The 17,713-nt window shown below is 40.7% G+C and overlaps 2 protein-coding genes across 4 annotated transcripts in view; one reads left to right on the forward strand and one right to left on the reverse strand.

Moving 5' to 3' along the window:
- Positions 1 to 2,642, reverse strand: part of slc66a1 (solute carrier family 66 member 1) — a 30,652-nt gene extending 28,010 nt beyond the window's left edge. The window contains exon 1 of the mRNA XM_048561335.2: positions 1,824 to 2,642. The gene's annotated coding sequence lies outside the window, so the exon portion shown is untranslated. The remainder of the gene's footprint in view (positions 1 to 1,823) is intronic.
- pink1 (PTEN induced kinase 1) lies at positions 1,746 to 16,367 on the forward strand. 3 transcript variants are annotated; one of them, XM_048561332.2, is made up of 8 exons: positions 1,746 to 2,415; positions 4,244 to 4,735; positions 7,205 to 7,302; positions 10,286 to 10,450; positions 12,626 to 12,789; positions 13,291 to 13,418; positions 13,746 to 13,982; positions 15,266 to 16,367. In XM_048561332.2, exons 1-8 carry the CDS (start codon positions 2,089 to 2,091, stop codon positions 15,515 to 15,517), a joined length of 1,863 nt encoding a protein of 620 aa, XP_048417289.1. In that variant the 5' UTR covers positions 1,746 to 2,088; the 3' UTR covers positions 15,518 to 16,367. The 3 variants fall into 3 exon arrangements, with proteins under 3 accessions (XP_048417289.1, XP_048417288.1, XP_048417290.1); XM_048561331.2 differs by having other exon boundaries at positions 1,752 to 2,415; positions 10,268 to 10,450; XM_048561333.2 differs by lacking the exon at positions 1,746 to 2,415 and adding an exon at positions 3,993 to 4,125 and having other exon boundaries at positions 10,268 to 10,450.
- Positions 16,368 to 17,713: the final 1,346 nt, after the last annotated feature.

Genomic DNA, 17,713 nt, shown 5'->3' on the forward strand with positions numbered 1-17,713 from the left:
ACACCTCAGTCAGCGTCTACTTGCCAAACAATCAGTATCCTTTTTCCATGCATAGAGTCATTGAGTCATACAGCACAGAAATGGACCCCTCAGTCCAACCAGTCCATGCGAAATGTAATCCCAAACTAAACTGGCCCCACCTGCCTGGTCCTGGTCCATATCCCTCCAAACATTTCCTATTCATGTACTTATCCAAATGTCTATTAAATGTTGTTATTATACCAACAACCACCATTTCCTCAGGAAATTCATTCAACACGTGAACTACCCTCTTTGTAAAATAAAAAATTGCCCCTCATGGCTTTTTAAAATCTCTCTCCTCCCATCTTAAAAACGTGCCCTCTAGTTTTGAAATACCCCATCCCAGGTAAAAGAAAATTGCAATTAACTCTAATCTATACCCCCCCCCCCCCATGTAGTATAAATTGTTGCTCCGTTTGAAATTTGATATTCTTGTAATTGTCATGATGACTGCAGGACAAAACATTTCAACAGCGTAACAAAGTGTGGAGCTGGATAAACACAGCAAGCCAAGCAGCATCTGCAGTTCCCATTATCTCTAATTTCAACAGCATGTTTCCTTTTGCAGTAATAAAGTTGTTACCCTGGTCCCAAAGGACGTAGGGCTGCTCGCTCATTAAACAGAGACGACCAGCGGTAGTTTAACCTGAGGGTCACCTCGCCTCAGGCAAGGGGTGAGCTCAAGAAGATGGGACCTTCATAGTGACCTCATGCAGTACTTGAATTCAATTCACATGTTGGTATCGCAATCCAGCCAGCCAAGTAAGCTACTCGACTCCCCACAGAGCAAAGTCGCCATAGTCCCAAAGACCACAGTACTGCTTTCTCAAGAGAGAGATGATCGGTGATGGCTTACCCTGTGAGTCACCTTGCAAGGGGAAGAGGTTGAGAAGGACAGACCTTCATGGTAACCTCAGCTAGTATGACAACTGAACCCATCCTGCTGGTGTTACAATCATACTCAGATTCTGTTCCGCCAAGTGACTATATAAATCTGAGTTGTTGTAACCAGAATTTTCAACTGTAAAATGTGAACTTAAAATTTTCCATGAGGGTATGAACCCTAGGAGTTCCCTCCTTAAAGGACTCATAACCAGATCTGTGTTTTTAATGTTTGTGTTCCTCCTTTGAGGCTTGCTGGTACTTGTTTCATTTTCCAAGTCATTAAAAGGTAAAGCTATGAAACAAAATCGTTGAAAGCACTGAGGAGGTTACACAGCATCAGAGTACAGATAAGTGCAGTTAAGCTTCAGGTCAATGATCACTTATCATAATGAGAACAAGATAAGAGGTTTAACAGTTTAGAAGCGAGTACAAAGCCGGATAAAAAGGAGGGTTACGCAAGGAGAGAGACAAGAAGCTGAGTTGTGGAACTGAGCTGAAAACATGGCAGCAAAACATAATGGGGAGCGTTAATAGATTATTAAGAAGCAAAATATGGGTCTAGAGGACGTGCTTAACAATGCTGGGTAGAGACATCAACTTTGTATGGCGAAGTATCTGTAATAGAACGGATATTCTTGAATTGTGGGCTTTTATGGAAATTCTATCATTGTTTTTCAAGCTGTTGGTCATCTTTTCCCAAAATTTCCATCCCATCCAATGTTTTCATCACTGCTATTTTTTACTTTTCGTAGAGGGTGTTCTGTTCACTATTTTTCAAGCTTCGAGGTTGGCCTTTTCTCTCCCAAATTTTGTGTCAGTGCTAATTCCATGTCTTGTGGGCTTGAGATTTTCTGGAAGATATTTTCTCCTAGTTTTCTCTGCTGGCCTTCATGGGAAAGCAACAAAATCGTAAATACCTTGGAAGTGGACCACGCTGTCTCCATGTTATTGTGTTCATTGGTCTTTGAAGGGGCGGATCTGCAGCTGAAAATAAAGCTGGTGTTTGGTTTGTAACTGCCCAGTTCGGAGGCGGTTTATGATGACTGTTGCTATGGTTACCGGGCTTGTTTTGAAGGTGATATTTCCCGGTTGGTAACATTTAACGTTCCCTTTCGTCTCAAACGGTTGCTGTTTATCTTCAACAATGTTGAAAAGATAAATCGGAGGTTTTAAACCTTCAAAATGTCGGTGCGACGACTCCTGGCCCGCGGCCTGGACCTCAGCCGCTCGGCCTTGCGCCTCGTCAATCCCGCAGCTCGAGCTCGGGCTCAGGCGGGCGCGGCCTTTGTGCAACCCTGGGCCCAGCAGCCGCTCCAAGCCGTCCTACCCGCCCGCTACCGCTATTTCCGCCTGTCTTTGGGCGGCCTAGCGGCTCAGCTACAGCGCCGGGCGTCTTGGCAGCTCCGCGGGCCGGGCGGTGCTTTGCTGGCCTTCGGCCTGGGCCTGGGCTTCATCGAACAGCAGGTGGAGGAGGTGAGGACGAGCATCGCTGCCTGCGAGGAGATCCAGGTAAATAAACGTCGGTCCGGGCATCGTTTGAACAAATAGATTAATGCTCCTTGCGATATGCTGCTTTTCCGTCTTGCTGTTGTCTAACAGCCGCCTGACTTTTCGCCGGATAATAAAATGTGGAGGCAGAGACAGGCTGGACTGATGAAGGGTCTAGGCCCGAAACGTCAGCTTTTGTGCTCCTGAGATGCTGCTTGGCCTGCCGTGTTCATCCAGCCTCACATTTTATTATCTTGGAATTCTCCAGCATCTGCAGTTCCCGTTATCTCTGACTTTTCGCCGGCTTCGCTGTAGGTGATAGTGGTGTTGGAAGCTAATTTTCTCAACGTCAATTTTAGGCGAAAGCCCCAAGTTGAATGCTCTCCTTTCTTACCTAAACTTTTATTATGATCTCTGACATGCACCTGATGTAGTTTACCTGATTAAGCTCTCTGTCAGTTTGGACGTCACCAAATTTTGACGGTCAACTTCCATTTAAACTTTGATATGATGGTCTAGGCTCTTTTGGTCCATTTTATTAAATAGATGCTGTGCAATCATATCCCAATAACTACCCAGCAAATTTTTTTAAAATGTCAGAAGAACAAGGAGCAGGGATAGGCAATTCAATCCCTTGACCCTGCTCCACCGTTTGATAGGAACACGGCTGATCTCTTCTTGGTCTCAACTCTACTCTCCTCTGTCCTCTCCATAACCATTTAGCCAATTTACTGTCTATCTCCTGCTTAAATTTACTCAATGTCCCAGCATCCAGCGCATACTGAAATAGTGAATTCCACAGATTCACAACCCTTTGAAAGAAGTAATTTTCCCCTCCTCTCTCTTTAAATCTGCTACCTCTTATCCTCAACCTCTCATCCTAGCCGTGCATAAGACATAAAATTGCCTACAGACTTTGTATGAGCTTTAGCAATAAAAAATGTGTGATTTAGAAATGGACAACACAATATCCTACAGAGAATTTGAGTACTGAAGAACACGAGAAGAAATAGAAAGATTGACACTTTCAAAGTTTGAACCAGGAAGTGTAAGTTTTAATATTGAATTCACTGAGCAATTATGTTCAGAAAGCAAAAGAAAGATGAGATTAAGGAGTGGAGATATGGCAAATAAAAATGTTTAAAAATTTTTTAAAAATCAGTAAAATGTTTCCTAAATTTAATTTTCAAATATGATCTGTCACTATTTAACACTGCCAATTGTAAACATGAACCAATAGGTTAACAGAGGACACACCTTTTGGAGAATTAGAAAACTGAGACAAAATAAGACTTAGTTGAGCAACAAAATGCCCAAATAGCAAAATTTCTGCTACATCAGTGAGCGTTGTTTTGACTTGCTTGATATAATTCGTTTTCTACCACAAGGAAGCTCGTACTAATAACATCTTGGGATATGGGGATAGTATTGGAAAATGGTTTTTGGGTGGATGATCAGTCATAATCTAGAATGGGAGCACAGATTTGAGGGACTCTATGTTCCTAAACATTCAACATTATTATGAAACGTAGGAGTTTACCACAATGTCAGTCTTTCTTTCTTCATAGTCTGACAATGAAGCCGTAGCTTCATAATTTCCTAAGCAAGCCCTGGAGAATTGCACTGTTCGCTAGTGGTGAAGAATTTGGTGGAGTCATATTAATGGCGGATCTCTTCTTGGCAGAGCTTTGTTTTTGTTTTAAAATCAATTCTACTCAAAACTGAATGGAGGTTTGGTTCATTCTTTATAACTACATTTGAAAAAGTTCCAATTTGCATAAATGTGCACTTATTTGCATATATTTGGTTAGTTAATGAGAATAATTGTTGAATTATTTCCATTTGCCAGACATTGTTTAAAAGGAAGAAAATCAAGTATGAAAACTCCATGCCTTCACACACGAGTGGATATCGATTTGAAGATTACAAGATTGGATACAACATTGGAAAGGGGTGTAATGCAGCTGTGTACAAGGCCTTTATCCCTGAAGTACCCAAAACAAAAGCAAGTGACAAGATCACGACAAAGGAGAAAGATGAAGTAGTTAACAGGCAGGTGAAGAGTGAAGGTCAGTGTGTCTCTGGTGAGGATTCTGGAGAAAGAAAGAAGGTAGCGATTACACAGGAAAACTCAAGTTTGAGTTTTGTGATTTTGAAAAAAGAAATGTTAACAGACTCGCTGAGGGCTTGTGAAGGAGACACCAGCAACCCCTTGAGAGTTTCTTGTGGAGGCAGCAGTTACCTCCTGAGGGCCTTCGAGGAAGACACCAACTACCCCCTGAAGGTACCTGAAGGAGAAACCAGCTATCCACTTGCTCTAAAAATGCTTTGGAACATAAATGTAAGTCAAACATTGAAATGCACAATTTGTTGTTTGAGCCAAGTGGAAGATAACCATATGCTGGTGATGTGGCACGAGACTTGCAATTGGAATTTCTTTTGCTTCCAATAATTTGTCTGCAGTGCTTTCAATTTAAAATACTTCTGTCTTTTATTGTAAAAAGGTGCATTCTTTAAATTTACATTTTTTTCCTGTAAAACACAATTGCTTGTCAATGTAATTAATAGCCTTAATAATAAGTGTGTAACATCAGGACGAAATCAAAGCAAAACTAAGAATCGAAATATTTGCCATGGATGAGTGAAGTCCCTACATAGGCCCGAAATAATTGCACATAAGAAAACAAGTGACCATCAGAACTAACCATATCTGATGTGCAGCCTGTGGAGGATTTAAAGTTTGGCAGTGCTATAGTGGTAACACTTCCTAAAATCATTATGGAGTGGATCATTGAGGGGTAAGTGACTGTAGATGGTTGTGAAGATGTATTTAATTGTATTTCTCTCATGTTTAAGCCTCTCCATGCCTTAAAGCATGAAAACCTTTGCAATTTCTTTTGCATCAAAGTGATGCTCAACAGGAGAGGAGTACTGGAGATAAGTTTAGAAATTAGCTTCTTGAATTCATTTGAGTTTTGATCCAGAGGCTCTCTAGCCTAGAAAGCTAGTATTGGCTGTCTTCTGAGCTACCACCATTAAACTGTCAGGTCTAGATTTGAGACATTTCTGTACTACTTGTTGATGTGATTCAGTCACATCAATCAGTTAACATGCTACACGGTTGACCAACACCTTCCACCCCAACCTCAAGTTCACCTGGGCCATCTCCAACACATCCCTCACCTTCCTGGACCTCTCAGTCTCCATCTCCGGCAACCAGCTAGTAACTGATGTCTATTTCAAGCCCACCGACTCCCACAGCTACCTAGAATACACCTCCTCCCACCCACCCTCCTGCAAAAATTCCATCCCCTATTCCCAATTCCTCCGCCTCCGCCGCATCTGCTCCCAGGATGAGGTATTCCACTCCCGCACATCCCAGATGTCCACATTGTTCAAGGACCGCAACTTTCCTCCCCGCAGTGGTCGAGAATGCCCTTGACCGCATATCCCGCATTTCCCGCAACACATCCCTCGCACCCCGCCCCCGCCACAACCGCCCAAAGAGGATCCCCCTTGTTCTCACACACCACCCCACCAACCTCCAGATACAACGCATCATCCTCCGACACTTCCGCCATCCACAATCCGACCTCACTACCCAAGACATTTTTCCATCCCCACCCTTCTCTGCCTTCCAGAGAGACCACTCTCTCCGTGACTCCCTTGTTCGCTCCACACTGCCCTCCAACCCCACCACACCTGGCACCTTCCCCTGCAACCGCAGGAAGTGCTACGCTTGCCCCCACACCTCCTCCCTCACCCCCATCCCAGGCCCCAAGATGACTTTCCGTATTAAGCAGAGGTTCACCTGCACATCTGCAAATGTGGTATACTGTATCCATTGTACCCAGTGTGGCATCCTCTACATTGGGGAAACCAAACGGAGGCTTGGGGACTGCTTGCAGAACACCTCCGCTCGGTTCGCAGTAAACAACTGCACCTCCCAGTCGCGAACCATTTTAACTCTTCTCTCCCCCCCCCCCACCACCACCTCTCATTCTTCAGACGACATGTCCATCATAGGCCTCCTGCAGTGCCACAAGGATGCCACCCGAAGGTTGCAGGAACAGCAACTCATATTCCGCTTGGGAACCCTGCAGCCCAATGGTATCAATGTGGACTTCACCAGCTTCAAAATCCCCCCTTCCCCCAAAACCAGCCCAGTTCGTCCCCTCCCCCCACTGCATCCCAAAACCAGCCCAGCCTGTCTCTGCCTCTCTAACCTGTTCTTCCTCTCACCCATCCCTGCCTCCCGCCTCAAGCCGCACCTCCATTTCCTACCTACTAACTTCATCCCACCTCCTTGACCTGTCCGTCTTCCCTGGACTGACCTATCTCCTCCCTACCTCCCCACCTATACTCTCCTCTCCACCTATCTTCTTTTCTCTCCATCTTCGGTCCGCCTCCCCCTCTCTCCCTATTTATTCCAGAACCCTCACCCCATCCCCCTCTGATGAAGGGTCTAGGCCCAAAACGTCAGCTCTTGTGCTCCTGAGATGCTGCTTGGCGTGCTGTGTTCATCCAGCTCCACACTTTGCTAACACGGTTGTTGATGTGCTTTTGTCAGGAAAAATGATATGAACCGACCTGAGAGAATTGGAGTGAATTGACGAAAACTTTACGGCTAATGTTTTGAGGATCCCTTAGACTGAGATCATTGTCTTCTCCCGTTTTAAGCCTGGGATTTCTGCAATAAAGTGAAACGTTAAAATACTTAAAATGGAAAAGATTTGAAAGCTGGCACTAGTGTTTTGCACATTAACTTTTGCTGAATTCATTGCTTTGGTGCTTGAACTTTCTGTTGCAGGCGGGATCCTCCAGTGATGCAATACTAACATCAATGGTTAAGGAGCTGGTTCCAACCATCCCAAATGCATTAATCGGAGAGTTTGGCAGAATGAAAGGGTTAGTCATCTATTCTGCATTTATTTGCCTAAATGATTGGTATGTCACAGGATAAATGATTTTCAGATATAGTACAGTTGATTTCAATGCATTAGCTTGCCAGACTTGCTTAATTCTTGTTTGTCTAGTCATCACGTATTGCGTCTCGCCCTAAACAGTTAGTTTCCAAATCAAGCTAAATGAAAAGGTTAATACAACTGAAGGAAAAATAGAAACCAAGCTGATGGGGGAGCAGTACCAAACAACAATAGGTTACTGAAAGAAACTGTTAGAGTTGCAAAAGGAAGCATGAAAAATAAAAGTTTGCAACTGACCTTTATAACTAACAATATAAGTTTTTAATAAACATGTTGAGAAAGTTTAGCAAAAGGGAATGTGAGTTCATTAATTGTAGATGGAGAAGAGATTATATTGGCTAACAAAGAAATACATGTATGTTTTACTGTGATGATACGATGGCTTTAAGAGGTGTATTTTGATGAAGGGTCTGCTTCAAGCTAATAAAGTAAATAGCTTGTGAAGCTTTGGGTTTCTTTTTAAAAGTTGCAACAATAAAATCAGCCTGAATGGGTGGGGTCAGGCTCCCACAGAACCAGGATTTCTGGGTTTTAGCTTTCAGTAGTTACTGGCCCCTTGAAGCTGGATATGGAAGTTGTTTTTCCTCTCTGTCACAGCTAAAAGGTGGGGTTCTCTTCCTGCTGCCAGAATTGCATGTGAGACAATTTATTTCACTGACTTTATCTTTGCTAAGGGTGTTACTTTTTGGAGCAGTTAATGAGTAATTTATTATTTATTGTAAAATGTTTTGATAGTTACAGTTAAGCCAATTCTTTATTTTAATTTTGTTTGTATCTTAACTATAGCATATGCATAAAGTGTGTTTTACTTTAAAAGTCTACAAGTCTGACCAATCGAATTGCATCTGGAACGCAACGCATGGTACTTGCCTTGAAAAATAAGATGATGTTGGGGTCTACGCTATCTCCTTGATGTCTTTTGAGGGTGTTTGGTCTGTTCCATTACATTACAATGAAAACAGACAGCAAAATATATGCAGTATTAGTAGATTTTTAATATTTAAAAAATGACAATGAAGAAAATAATTGAACTCTAATTTGACAGGTCCCAGAATGTGGTTTTTCACTCCAGCATATTGGCAGGAATAGTTGAGGAACCTGCATACCCATCAATTCAACATCACCAGTAGGAAAGTGATTGGTTATATTGTCAGGAACAGAAGTGATTTGTAGAATCGCAGAATTCAAGAGGCCAGTCAGACAATAAATTCTGAGCCAGTATTTGAAGAGTAATCAAAATAGTTTCACTCTCCTGATCGTTCCCCATTTCAATAACTACCCTTTCACACCACTGGAAACTAGTGTAGAAGAACAAAATGGTAATCATAACATTAATGGCATGTTTTTATTTTTCTTAAGGGTTTTAAATTTTTAAAATTAGAAATTGCCACTTAAACTGAACAGATATTAGATCAAACCCAGTATAGTGTACCGATTCAGTTTTAGGTATAGAACTTCAAGAATGATATGATGACTTAATGGTACCAGGGCTGGACAGATTCCAGCTCGACGACAAAGTTATATAAACACTTTGTTTTCTCTTAAGTTAGAAGCCTGAGGGCTGATCTAACCAAGGCTTTTCAATTATTATAGAATTACCGTAAAATTACGACACAAAATGAGGTCATTTGGGCCATTGCCCTTGTGCTTTGAATGAGGTATTGACATTGTTTTAGTCTAATTCCCATCCTCAAAGCCCTACAAAACTTTCCCCTTCAAGAATTTATTCAATTTCCCTTTGAAAGTAACTACTGTATCTTTCTACATCATATGTGTCCAATAAGTTGATATGATGCATCTAGTGAGTGGGTGAAGGGAGTTATTGTGCTTTAAGCTCTTGTGCTGGTTTATATCTCATTTTCAGCCTCCATGCTGATTAGCATCAATACAAAAGTACAGCTAAATGACAAAGCCGGTCTGTCAGCAATTTCTCAGTTGTGCCTCCTTATGTCAAGACACAGAACCTGGCTCCCTTATGTGTCCAGGATGCGTCAGAGTAACCTGGAAGAGGCTTACCCAGGGCATGCAAATGCACATGTATGGGTGTGCCTTGGTCTTCGTGTACGAACTCCCCGCTAAAGTCAAATAGCTGAACTGCCTTGTGGTATTCCTCGATTGTTGAAGTTGAAGGGTGTATGCACTGACAAAAAATATGAAGTGGAGCCTAAGGTAGACCTGGTGTCTAAACACATAATTTTAGCAATTCCTGTAACCAAGCTGATGCAACAAGTAATGGTTTGCATTGCTTTGAAGGCAAGTGGTGAGTTTGAGAGAAGGATCTCCATAATTTATTGCCCAGGCTTTGGCCCTGGCAATGACATTCCAGTTTCACTGTACGGTTTTCACCCTTTTGGGCAGTGCATTCCACATCATCAATACAAGGGATGGTGGCAGACTAAACACTGTTTCCTCCAAAATGCTGTGATCTAGGGTAAATTCTCATTTTCAAGGTAAAGGTTGATGGATTCATGTTGATCAAGTCTCTCGGTTTATGGAACAACCATGGATTAATGGAGATAAGGAACAGATTCACCACAATTCAGTGAAATGATGAAATTGCTTAATGGGTTAAAATGTCTATACCAATTCCTCTGTTTCCCATGACATGAAAGAGTGGCTTTAAGTGACCTCTTACCTCCTGTTTATAGCTATGATGGAAACTCTGCACTGTGGCAGTGAATCTGCTTCTTAATGATGTGGCATAGCATGCTGACATACCAGGTTATGGTGCTGTAGTTCCACCACCATATTGGAGTATAGCAACAACTTCAATTGAAATCATGTAATATTTTCTTATATACTATATAGGGAGACACTGTCAAATTGTATGACTTTTCCACCAAAGTGTTCTTTGCTTCATAATTTTTTTCCCTACTACTTTTGACTAGATCCTATATTCATAACAGAAAAAAAATGAAACCACATCCAAACATCATTCAGATTGTCCGAGCTTTCATAGACAATGTTCCACTCTTGCCTGGAGCTTGGATGGAGTATCCTGATGTGCTACCAACCAGATTGAATCCTTGTGGCTTGGGACACGACCGCACCCTCTTTCTGGTAATGAAGAGGTAAGCAGTTCAAGCACTGGAAGATGTGTATGTTTAGGGGCTGAGAGCTGAAGGATTAGCTGTGGTCCATCATCTGTCATGCTTGAGCTTGGAAATGGTGAGCTGGAGGGTTTGTGAGGGAGATGGTGAACTGAGAGAGGCACAGCTGTGAGCTGGAATGGTAAGCACTGAGCGGGAGGTGACTTAAAGAATTACTGAATTATTAATATTTGAAAATAAAAATATATATAGAACATATTAATGCCACTGATTTTAGTTATTGAGAAATTGGTTTTATAGAACTATTAAAGACAGTCAACACATTCAAACCAAAAGATTTTTTTATAGTGAGTTTGAAACGATTTTGATTCCTAGCTGTCTTCTACAAATTGTAATGCAAAGATTCTTGTAGCTTTCTACTTTGAGCTTCTCAAACTGGAACAAAAGGTCCTTGTTTTGAACCATTGTTTAAGTTCAAATTTTGGCAAAATACAATATAAAAACTAAGAAATCCATCTCAGTTATGGTCATGTCATGGTTATGGGACTGAACATAAAGCTTAGAGGTTGAGTTCAAATATTAGCTATGTAACAGGTTCTCCCTGTCCATTTTATTCAGACCCATTGTGATCTTAAACATCTATCAAATCTCCATTATCAGCCTTCTCTCTATGGAAACCAGGCCTAACTTCTCCAATTTTTTTGTTTCATAACTGAAATGTATTATCCCTGGAATCATGCTCTTAAACCTGTTCAGCACTGTTTCCAATGTATTCACATCCTTCCTGTAGTACGTCCAGGACTGTATACATTACTGCAATTGAGATCTAACTAGTCTGTTATTTAAGTTCATCATTGTATTCCATGCCCTTATTTGTGAAGCCTGTAACATGGTATACTTTAACAGCTCTCTCTACCTGCCTGCCATCATTAATTAAATATACACATACCTCCCAATTCTCTCTGCTCCTGCTCACCTTGTGGAATAGTACCATTTAGTTTGTACTGTCTGTCAACATTATCTGTACCAAAGGGTATCTAATTTGCTTTAAACCTCATCTGCTAATTATCTGCCTACTCCACCAACAGATCTACACTATTGTTCTTGCGAATTACAATTCTCCCAAGTTTTGTGTTGTTAGTAAACTTTAAATAATCCCCTAGATCATTTGTATATTTTGAAGTCTACTTCAAAACTTCTTCCAACCTAAACAATTACCCATCAGTCAGTACTCTTTTTATTTATCTCTGAGAAAATTTTGTATCTGTGTTGCCAATTTCCCTTTAATTCCATGACCTATAAGTTGTATCAGAGATAGTAGGAACTGCAGATGCTGGAGAATCTGAGATAACAAGGTGTAGAGCTGGATGAACACAGCAGGCCAAACAGCATCAGAGGAGCAGGAAGGTTGATGTGTCGGGCCTAGACCCTTCTTCAGAAGTTATATTACAGGTTTGTAGTATAAGACCATAAGACATTAGGAGTGGAAGTAAGGCCATTCGGCCCATCAAGTCCACTCCGCCATTTAAATCATGGCTGATGGACATTTCAACTCCACTTCCCTGCACTCTCCCCATAGCCCTTGATTCCTTCTGAGATCAAGAATTTGTCGATCTCTGCCTTGAAGGCATCCAACGTCCTGGCCTCCACTGCACTCCGTGGCAATGAATTCCACAATACCACCACTCTCTGGATGAAGAAATGTCGTCTCATTTCAGTTTTAAATTTACCCCCTCTAATTTTAAGGCTGTGCCCACATGTCCTAGTCTCCCTGCCTAACGGAAACAACTTGCCAGCGTCCACCCCTTCTAAACCATACATTATCTTGTAAGTTTCTATTAGATCTACCCTCAACCTTCTAAACTCTAATGAGTACAATCCCAGGATCCTTAGCCGTTCATCATACGTTAAACCTACCATTCCAGGGATCATCCATGTGAATTGTACCATATGGTACTGTTTTGAATGCCTTTCAGAAGTTCTTTAGGAAATCAACATGGAAAGGGTAGGGATGAGAAAAGACACCATTCCAGAGATGGCACTTGACCATGTGAACCTGTAAGACACTTCTGCAAGTGTTGTTGCCTTTTTAAAAAACTGATGCATTACATTTGAAAATCTTTGTAGTTAGTTATTTAACCACATCTTTTTAGCAGGAAAAATGCAGAGCTAACAGTTGTGCGTTTTCTGCCTCAGCTATCCGTGTACCCTGCAACAGTACCTGCGGGTCTGTATCCCTAACAAAGAATGTGCTACTGTGATGATTCTTCAGTTGCTGGAGGGAGTGGATCATCTAGTTCAGCATGGAATTGCACACCGAGATCTGAAGTCTGATAATATTCTGGTGGAGTTTGATTCAGGTGATTGTACACATTGAGGGGGAGCAAGGAAGAGCCTGTAAACTGTCAGTAATATTTAGATTTTTGAAAGTGCATTGAATTGTGCATGCATAAATCACTTATTCTGATAGAAGTATGAGGCATAAGCTAGCAAAATGAAATAAGAGAGGACTGGTCCAGGATTCTTTGCAGTACAAAGGTCTGGCTCAACATTTACACAATATATAATGACACAATCCCTTTGGTACGTCATGTTTTTGTTTCATTTTCTGAAAATGTGCAATGACAAGATGGAAGAGTTTGAGACATGATTTCATGTAGGTCATGGACGGCTGCAACATTTCTGTGATAGCTAGTATCCCTTTTCTAACATATTTTGTATTTTATCAATTTTAATTGTATGGAAAATACTTAATTTTCACTTTGTGGCATGCTAACCTCAATTGTGGAATTGCTGATTTAAGATGTACTTAGTAAGTATAAATGTAAATCTTGTAAAATTATTTTTTACACACTGTTTAGTTGGCTGCCCACGTTTGGTGATCACTGATTTTGGTTGCTGTCTGGCTGAAGAATCTCTCGGGTTGAAGCTTCCCTTTACCAGTAACGATGTCAACCGGGGTGGAAATATCTGCCTAATGGCTCCTGAGGCAAGTGCACTTCAAACAAACAAAAAACATGTGAGGCCATTACTTGTATGCAGTTGTATAAAACAAAGAACTGCAAATGCTGGAGATCTGAAACAATAAAGAAATTGCATGTAAAACTCAGCAGGTCTGGCAGCATCTGTGGAAAGAAAGCAGAGTCGATGTTTCAAGTCCAGTGACTCTTCATTAGAACTTGTATGCAGTTAATTTTTGTAGTGGTTGGATATATTTGTAACTGCAGTCAGAGCCACCAGTTTATTGGTGACTAAACAAGGCTGATTTGATAGTGCATTATATCATAAATTTAATCCATACTCCTGTACTTCCCAGATTTCTACAGCAATCCCTGGACCGGGAGTCATAATTGATTACAGCAAATCAGATGCCTGGTCAGTGGGCACCTTGGCCTATGAGATCCTCGGTCTTCGTAATCCATTTTATGGATATGGAGTGGATTACCTGGAAAGCTGTAACTATCAAGAGGATAAGCTGCCACCTCTGCCAAGCTCAATTCACAGAGACATGAGACTGGTGGTGAAACTTCTGTTGTGCAGAGATCCTAAGAGGGTGAGTGCAGCACCAATAGTTGAAACTGCTCATTGATTTGAAATTAAAAGATTCTTTTGTAAATACCCTTGGAACATCACAAGTTTCTTGTTTCGTGAACAAACAAAATTATTAGGCAGATTGTTGATCGTGCCATTGATGCTCAGAGCACTTGTGTCCTCCATAACCCCCTTTCTCCAAAAATTCCAAGTATGTAATCCACTGGAAGAAAAATAACCCAGAGCAAATGAGGAAAAAAATTCTGAAAAATAACCCCCCTCAGATTGTGGATGTGTAGCATGTTCAGCTTTATAACCCATTATTTACAAAGCCGCTAAAGAAAACATAAGTATTTACTTGAATTTGCCAACTTAAAATGAAGCATAGGTCATATCATTGGATGTCCCTTTATTCCTGCATCAATTCTGGTCACTCACTTGGTTAGTTAATATCTCTTTGCACCTTTATAGCATCCTGCTTCTCTTCTGTTTTGCAAGCTTTTCCACTGCCATTCCTAAAAAGGATGACTTCCTGAAATACAGGTTTAGGAACAGAGTACATGCCTACTCATCACTTGTAAGCCCGAAGCAGTGAATGATGATAAACCAGTTTGAACGAACCATGTCATAGCCACCCCAAACCTGATCCTGTTGTTGCAGCAGGGATGCTGTCGTGGCTGATCTTGAGGTTGGTTGTGGTGCTTAAATTCCTACTCTGACCGAGTAGCTGCTTTGGCATTGATATGCAAGCTTATCTGATGATTAGATCAAAGTTAATTATGTTTGGCACATGTCTCATACTGAGGGATCTGGAGAGTGGGTTTAAAAAAAAGAGTTGCAGCTCAGGATCTACAATAATTATATTGTAAGGTGGAGCAGGCTCAATAGGCTTGTTTCAACACATGCAGTTGTACCTTCCACCCAACATGACTTCACCCAACTGTCCCTGAAAGTGAAAATGACAATTTTGAAATAAAAACAGAAAATATTGGAAATATTCAGCAGTTCAGGCAGCGACTTTGGATAGAAGTGTATAGCTAGCATTTCAAATTGATTATCTTTTAATATCTGACTTTCTACAGCAGAGGGGACCAACAAAGCTTGTAGGGAAGGATTATCTTCTGCTACGCTTCGTCTAAAGCCTCCTAAAGAATTTTCTGCCTTAATGTTTTTTCTCTCTGTTTTTATCATCTAGTACTAAGGCTGAATATTCGGTCCAATTCCTGACACAGCTGACATCAACTGTAGATTTCATTAATGGTGTAAGTTAGAAATGAACATTTTTGCTTTTCTTTCTGCTCACAGCGTCTGTCAGCGAGAGTAGCTGCAGACATGCTTCACCTACACTTGTGGGGGCCAGAGCTCCTTGCCTCAGCTCCGATCACTGTGGAGAATGTTTTCAGATGGCTTCGATGCCAGACTCTGCTCACCCTCCTGCAGGTTTCGAAGAATCATAAATTACCTGTGGAGATCGAACTAAAGAGAAGCTTCTTGGCAAATCTCAGTTTTGAAGAACTAAGGCTCGGACTAGATCTGCTTCTACATGTGAAAACCTAAATGAGTTCACATCAATCAATAAAACACTCAGTTTGAAAACAGAATTTGGTGAAACCACTGCTACTAATTATGGATCTAGGAATAAAACTATGCATTTAGTTCATAATTTAACTACATGAATAAAATTCAAAATGTCTAGAACATATCCTGCCTGAGCAGTTAATAAATACTTAATGCCATATATTACTTTTCTGACATTGAAGAGAAATAAATGACTAGATTAAATATGTTTTTTTTTGATCTGCAAGAGCTGATAAATAAGTACATGGATATTGTGGCTAATCTTGTATTTAATCCATAAATGTGCTAAGCCTGCCAATCTGAAATGAAGGTCAGCATGCTATGACTTGTGTTTCTTGCATAACTTTGTACTGTACCTTGACCTTTAAATCTGGAACTCAACACCTCTTGTGACCAGTAAAAGCCCAGATGAGAGTCTGAAGTCCACAGTGCATGACACTGTCAAGTTGTAAAGTGTATGAGAAGAATTAAAACAAATTATTGTGTAGTGATGGGTGACACAAAGTGTAGGTTTTCAACACATGTAGATTACCACAGCAATGGGAAAACGAGTCAGTGTAAAGAATTCCAGTTTTAGGATTTTTTTGGGGAGAAATAAATTTGTGGCTATAGGAAGTATTAATCCTGTGGGCCTACTTTGTTTATCATCTGCAGGTTCCATTTCTGGAAAAGGTCTTGGAAATAACTGGAACATTTTTCTGCAGCTTGTGTTTATCTTACAGTTACATTTAGGTACTGAGCTATCTAACTAGTCATTCACATTGATGCACAGATATATTTTCAGTCTGTTTAAAGCTACATAAATAAACAGTATCACCTGAAATTTGAACCTTTGATTTTTTTTTTCATTTACATTGACTTGTTTTTGCTGTTCTATAAATCATTAATACCCAGCACTCTGATCTCTCATGAATCAACATCAGCCATTAAAGTTTGAAAGAATCATTTCGACTCAAAATGTTAATTCTGTTTCTCTCTCTATAGATATTAACAGACTTGCTGAGGTTCTCCAGCACTTTGTTTTTTTTTCAGTAATTCAAATATGTTTTTCAGGTGTGACATAAACTTCAAAAATACTGTCAGGATGATCCTTCACAACATTAGAAGTTTGTTATCATTTAATGTTCCAACGATAAGGTGAAACACACAAGATTCTGGAGGGACAGTGTAGATACCGCTAGGCTGTTATCTCTGGCTAGGGAATCTAGAACATGGGTACAATCTCAAGATGAGGTGGTCATTTAGTTCTGAGATGAGAAATTTCTTCACTCAATGGGTTGTGAATATCTAAAATTTTTAGCCTCAAGGAGTTGTGGATGCACCATGGTGCATCTCAACTTTCATTACATTAAGATGTTTGGTCTTGGAATTCAGGGATTATAGGAACTGAGCACGAAAGTGGTGTTGAAGCTGGATGTGAGCTTTGATCATATTCGAGTTATAGAGAAGCACAGCACAGAAACAGACACTTTGATCCACCTCATCCACGCTGACCAGATATCCTAAATAAATCCATTTGATTGCCAGCATTTGGCGATATCCTTCTAAATCTTTTCTACTCATCTACCCGTCCAGCTGTCTTTTAAATTTTGTTATTGTTCCAGCCTCCACCACTCCCTCTGGAAGCTTATTCAATACACACATCACCCTTTATGTGAAAATGTGTCCCTTAGGTCCCTTTTAAATCTTTCCACTCTCAAACTAAACCTATGTCCTCTAATTTTGGACTTTCCCACCTTGGCGAAAAGACCTTGTCTATTTACCCAATCCTTGTTCCTCATGATTTTATAAACCTCTATGAGGTCAACCTCAGTCTCTGATCAGTAGATATACAGTGCCATCCTGAAAATTCCCCCCCAACTCAACACTGTCATCTAATATACTACCTCTACACATCCAGCACTCAACAGAGCATGGGAGAATTTAAATAGGATAAGTGGATTGGGCTAAGCAAGTTGGATGGGATGAGTCTCATTTGGAGCTTAATCACCGGTTTGCATGTTTGCCATGCATGACACGGCTCTGTGCAATGTACTCTATGTAGAAATTGATTGGAAAAATGGGGATAAGTTACTTCAGGGATGTAAGTGACCTAATCTCACACCCTATTAACCACTATCTGTATGAGGTTAGTGGAAAAACAATTGTTTTATGTACAGATATCTCACACCACCT

Source organism: Stegostoma tigrinum, chromosome 28, assembly GCF_030684315.1.
Source record: "Stegostoma tigrinum isolate sSteTig4 chromosome 28, sSteTig4.hap1, whole genome shotgun sequence".
NCBI classification, from domain to species: Eukaryota; Metazoa; Chordata; class Chondrichthyes; order Orectolobiformes; family Stegostomatidae; genus Stegostoma; species Stegostoma tigrinum.

Bases quoted from the DNA above. Each gene is read 5' to 3' on its own strand.
- pink1 (XM_048561331.2), top strand. From the start codon at position 2,089: ATGTCGGTGCGACGACTCCTGGCCCGCGGCCTGGACCTCAGCCGCTCG. The intron at 2,416-4,243 runs GTAAATAAACGT...TCCATTTGCCAG, and splicing joins CTGCCTGCGAGGAGATCCAG to ACATTGTTTAAAAGGAAGAA. The intron at 12,790-13,290 runs GTGATTGTACAC...CACACTGTTTAG, and splicing joins TCTGGTGGAGTTTGATTCAG to TTGGCTGCCCACGTTTGGTG.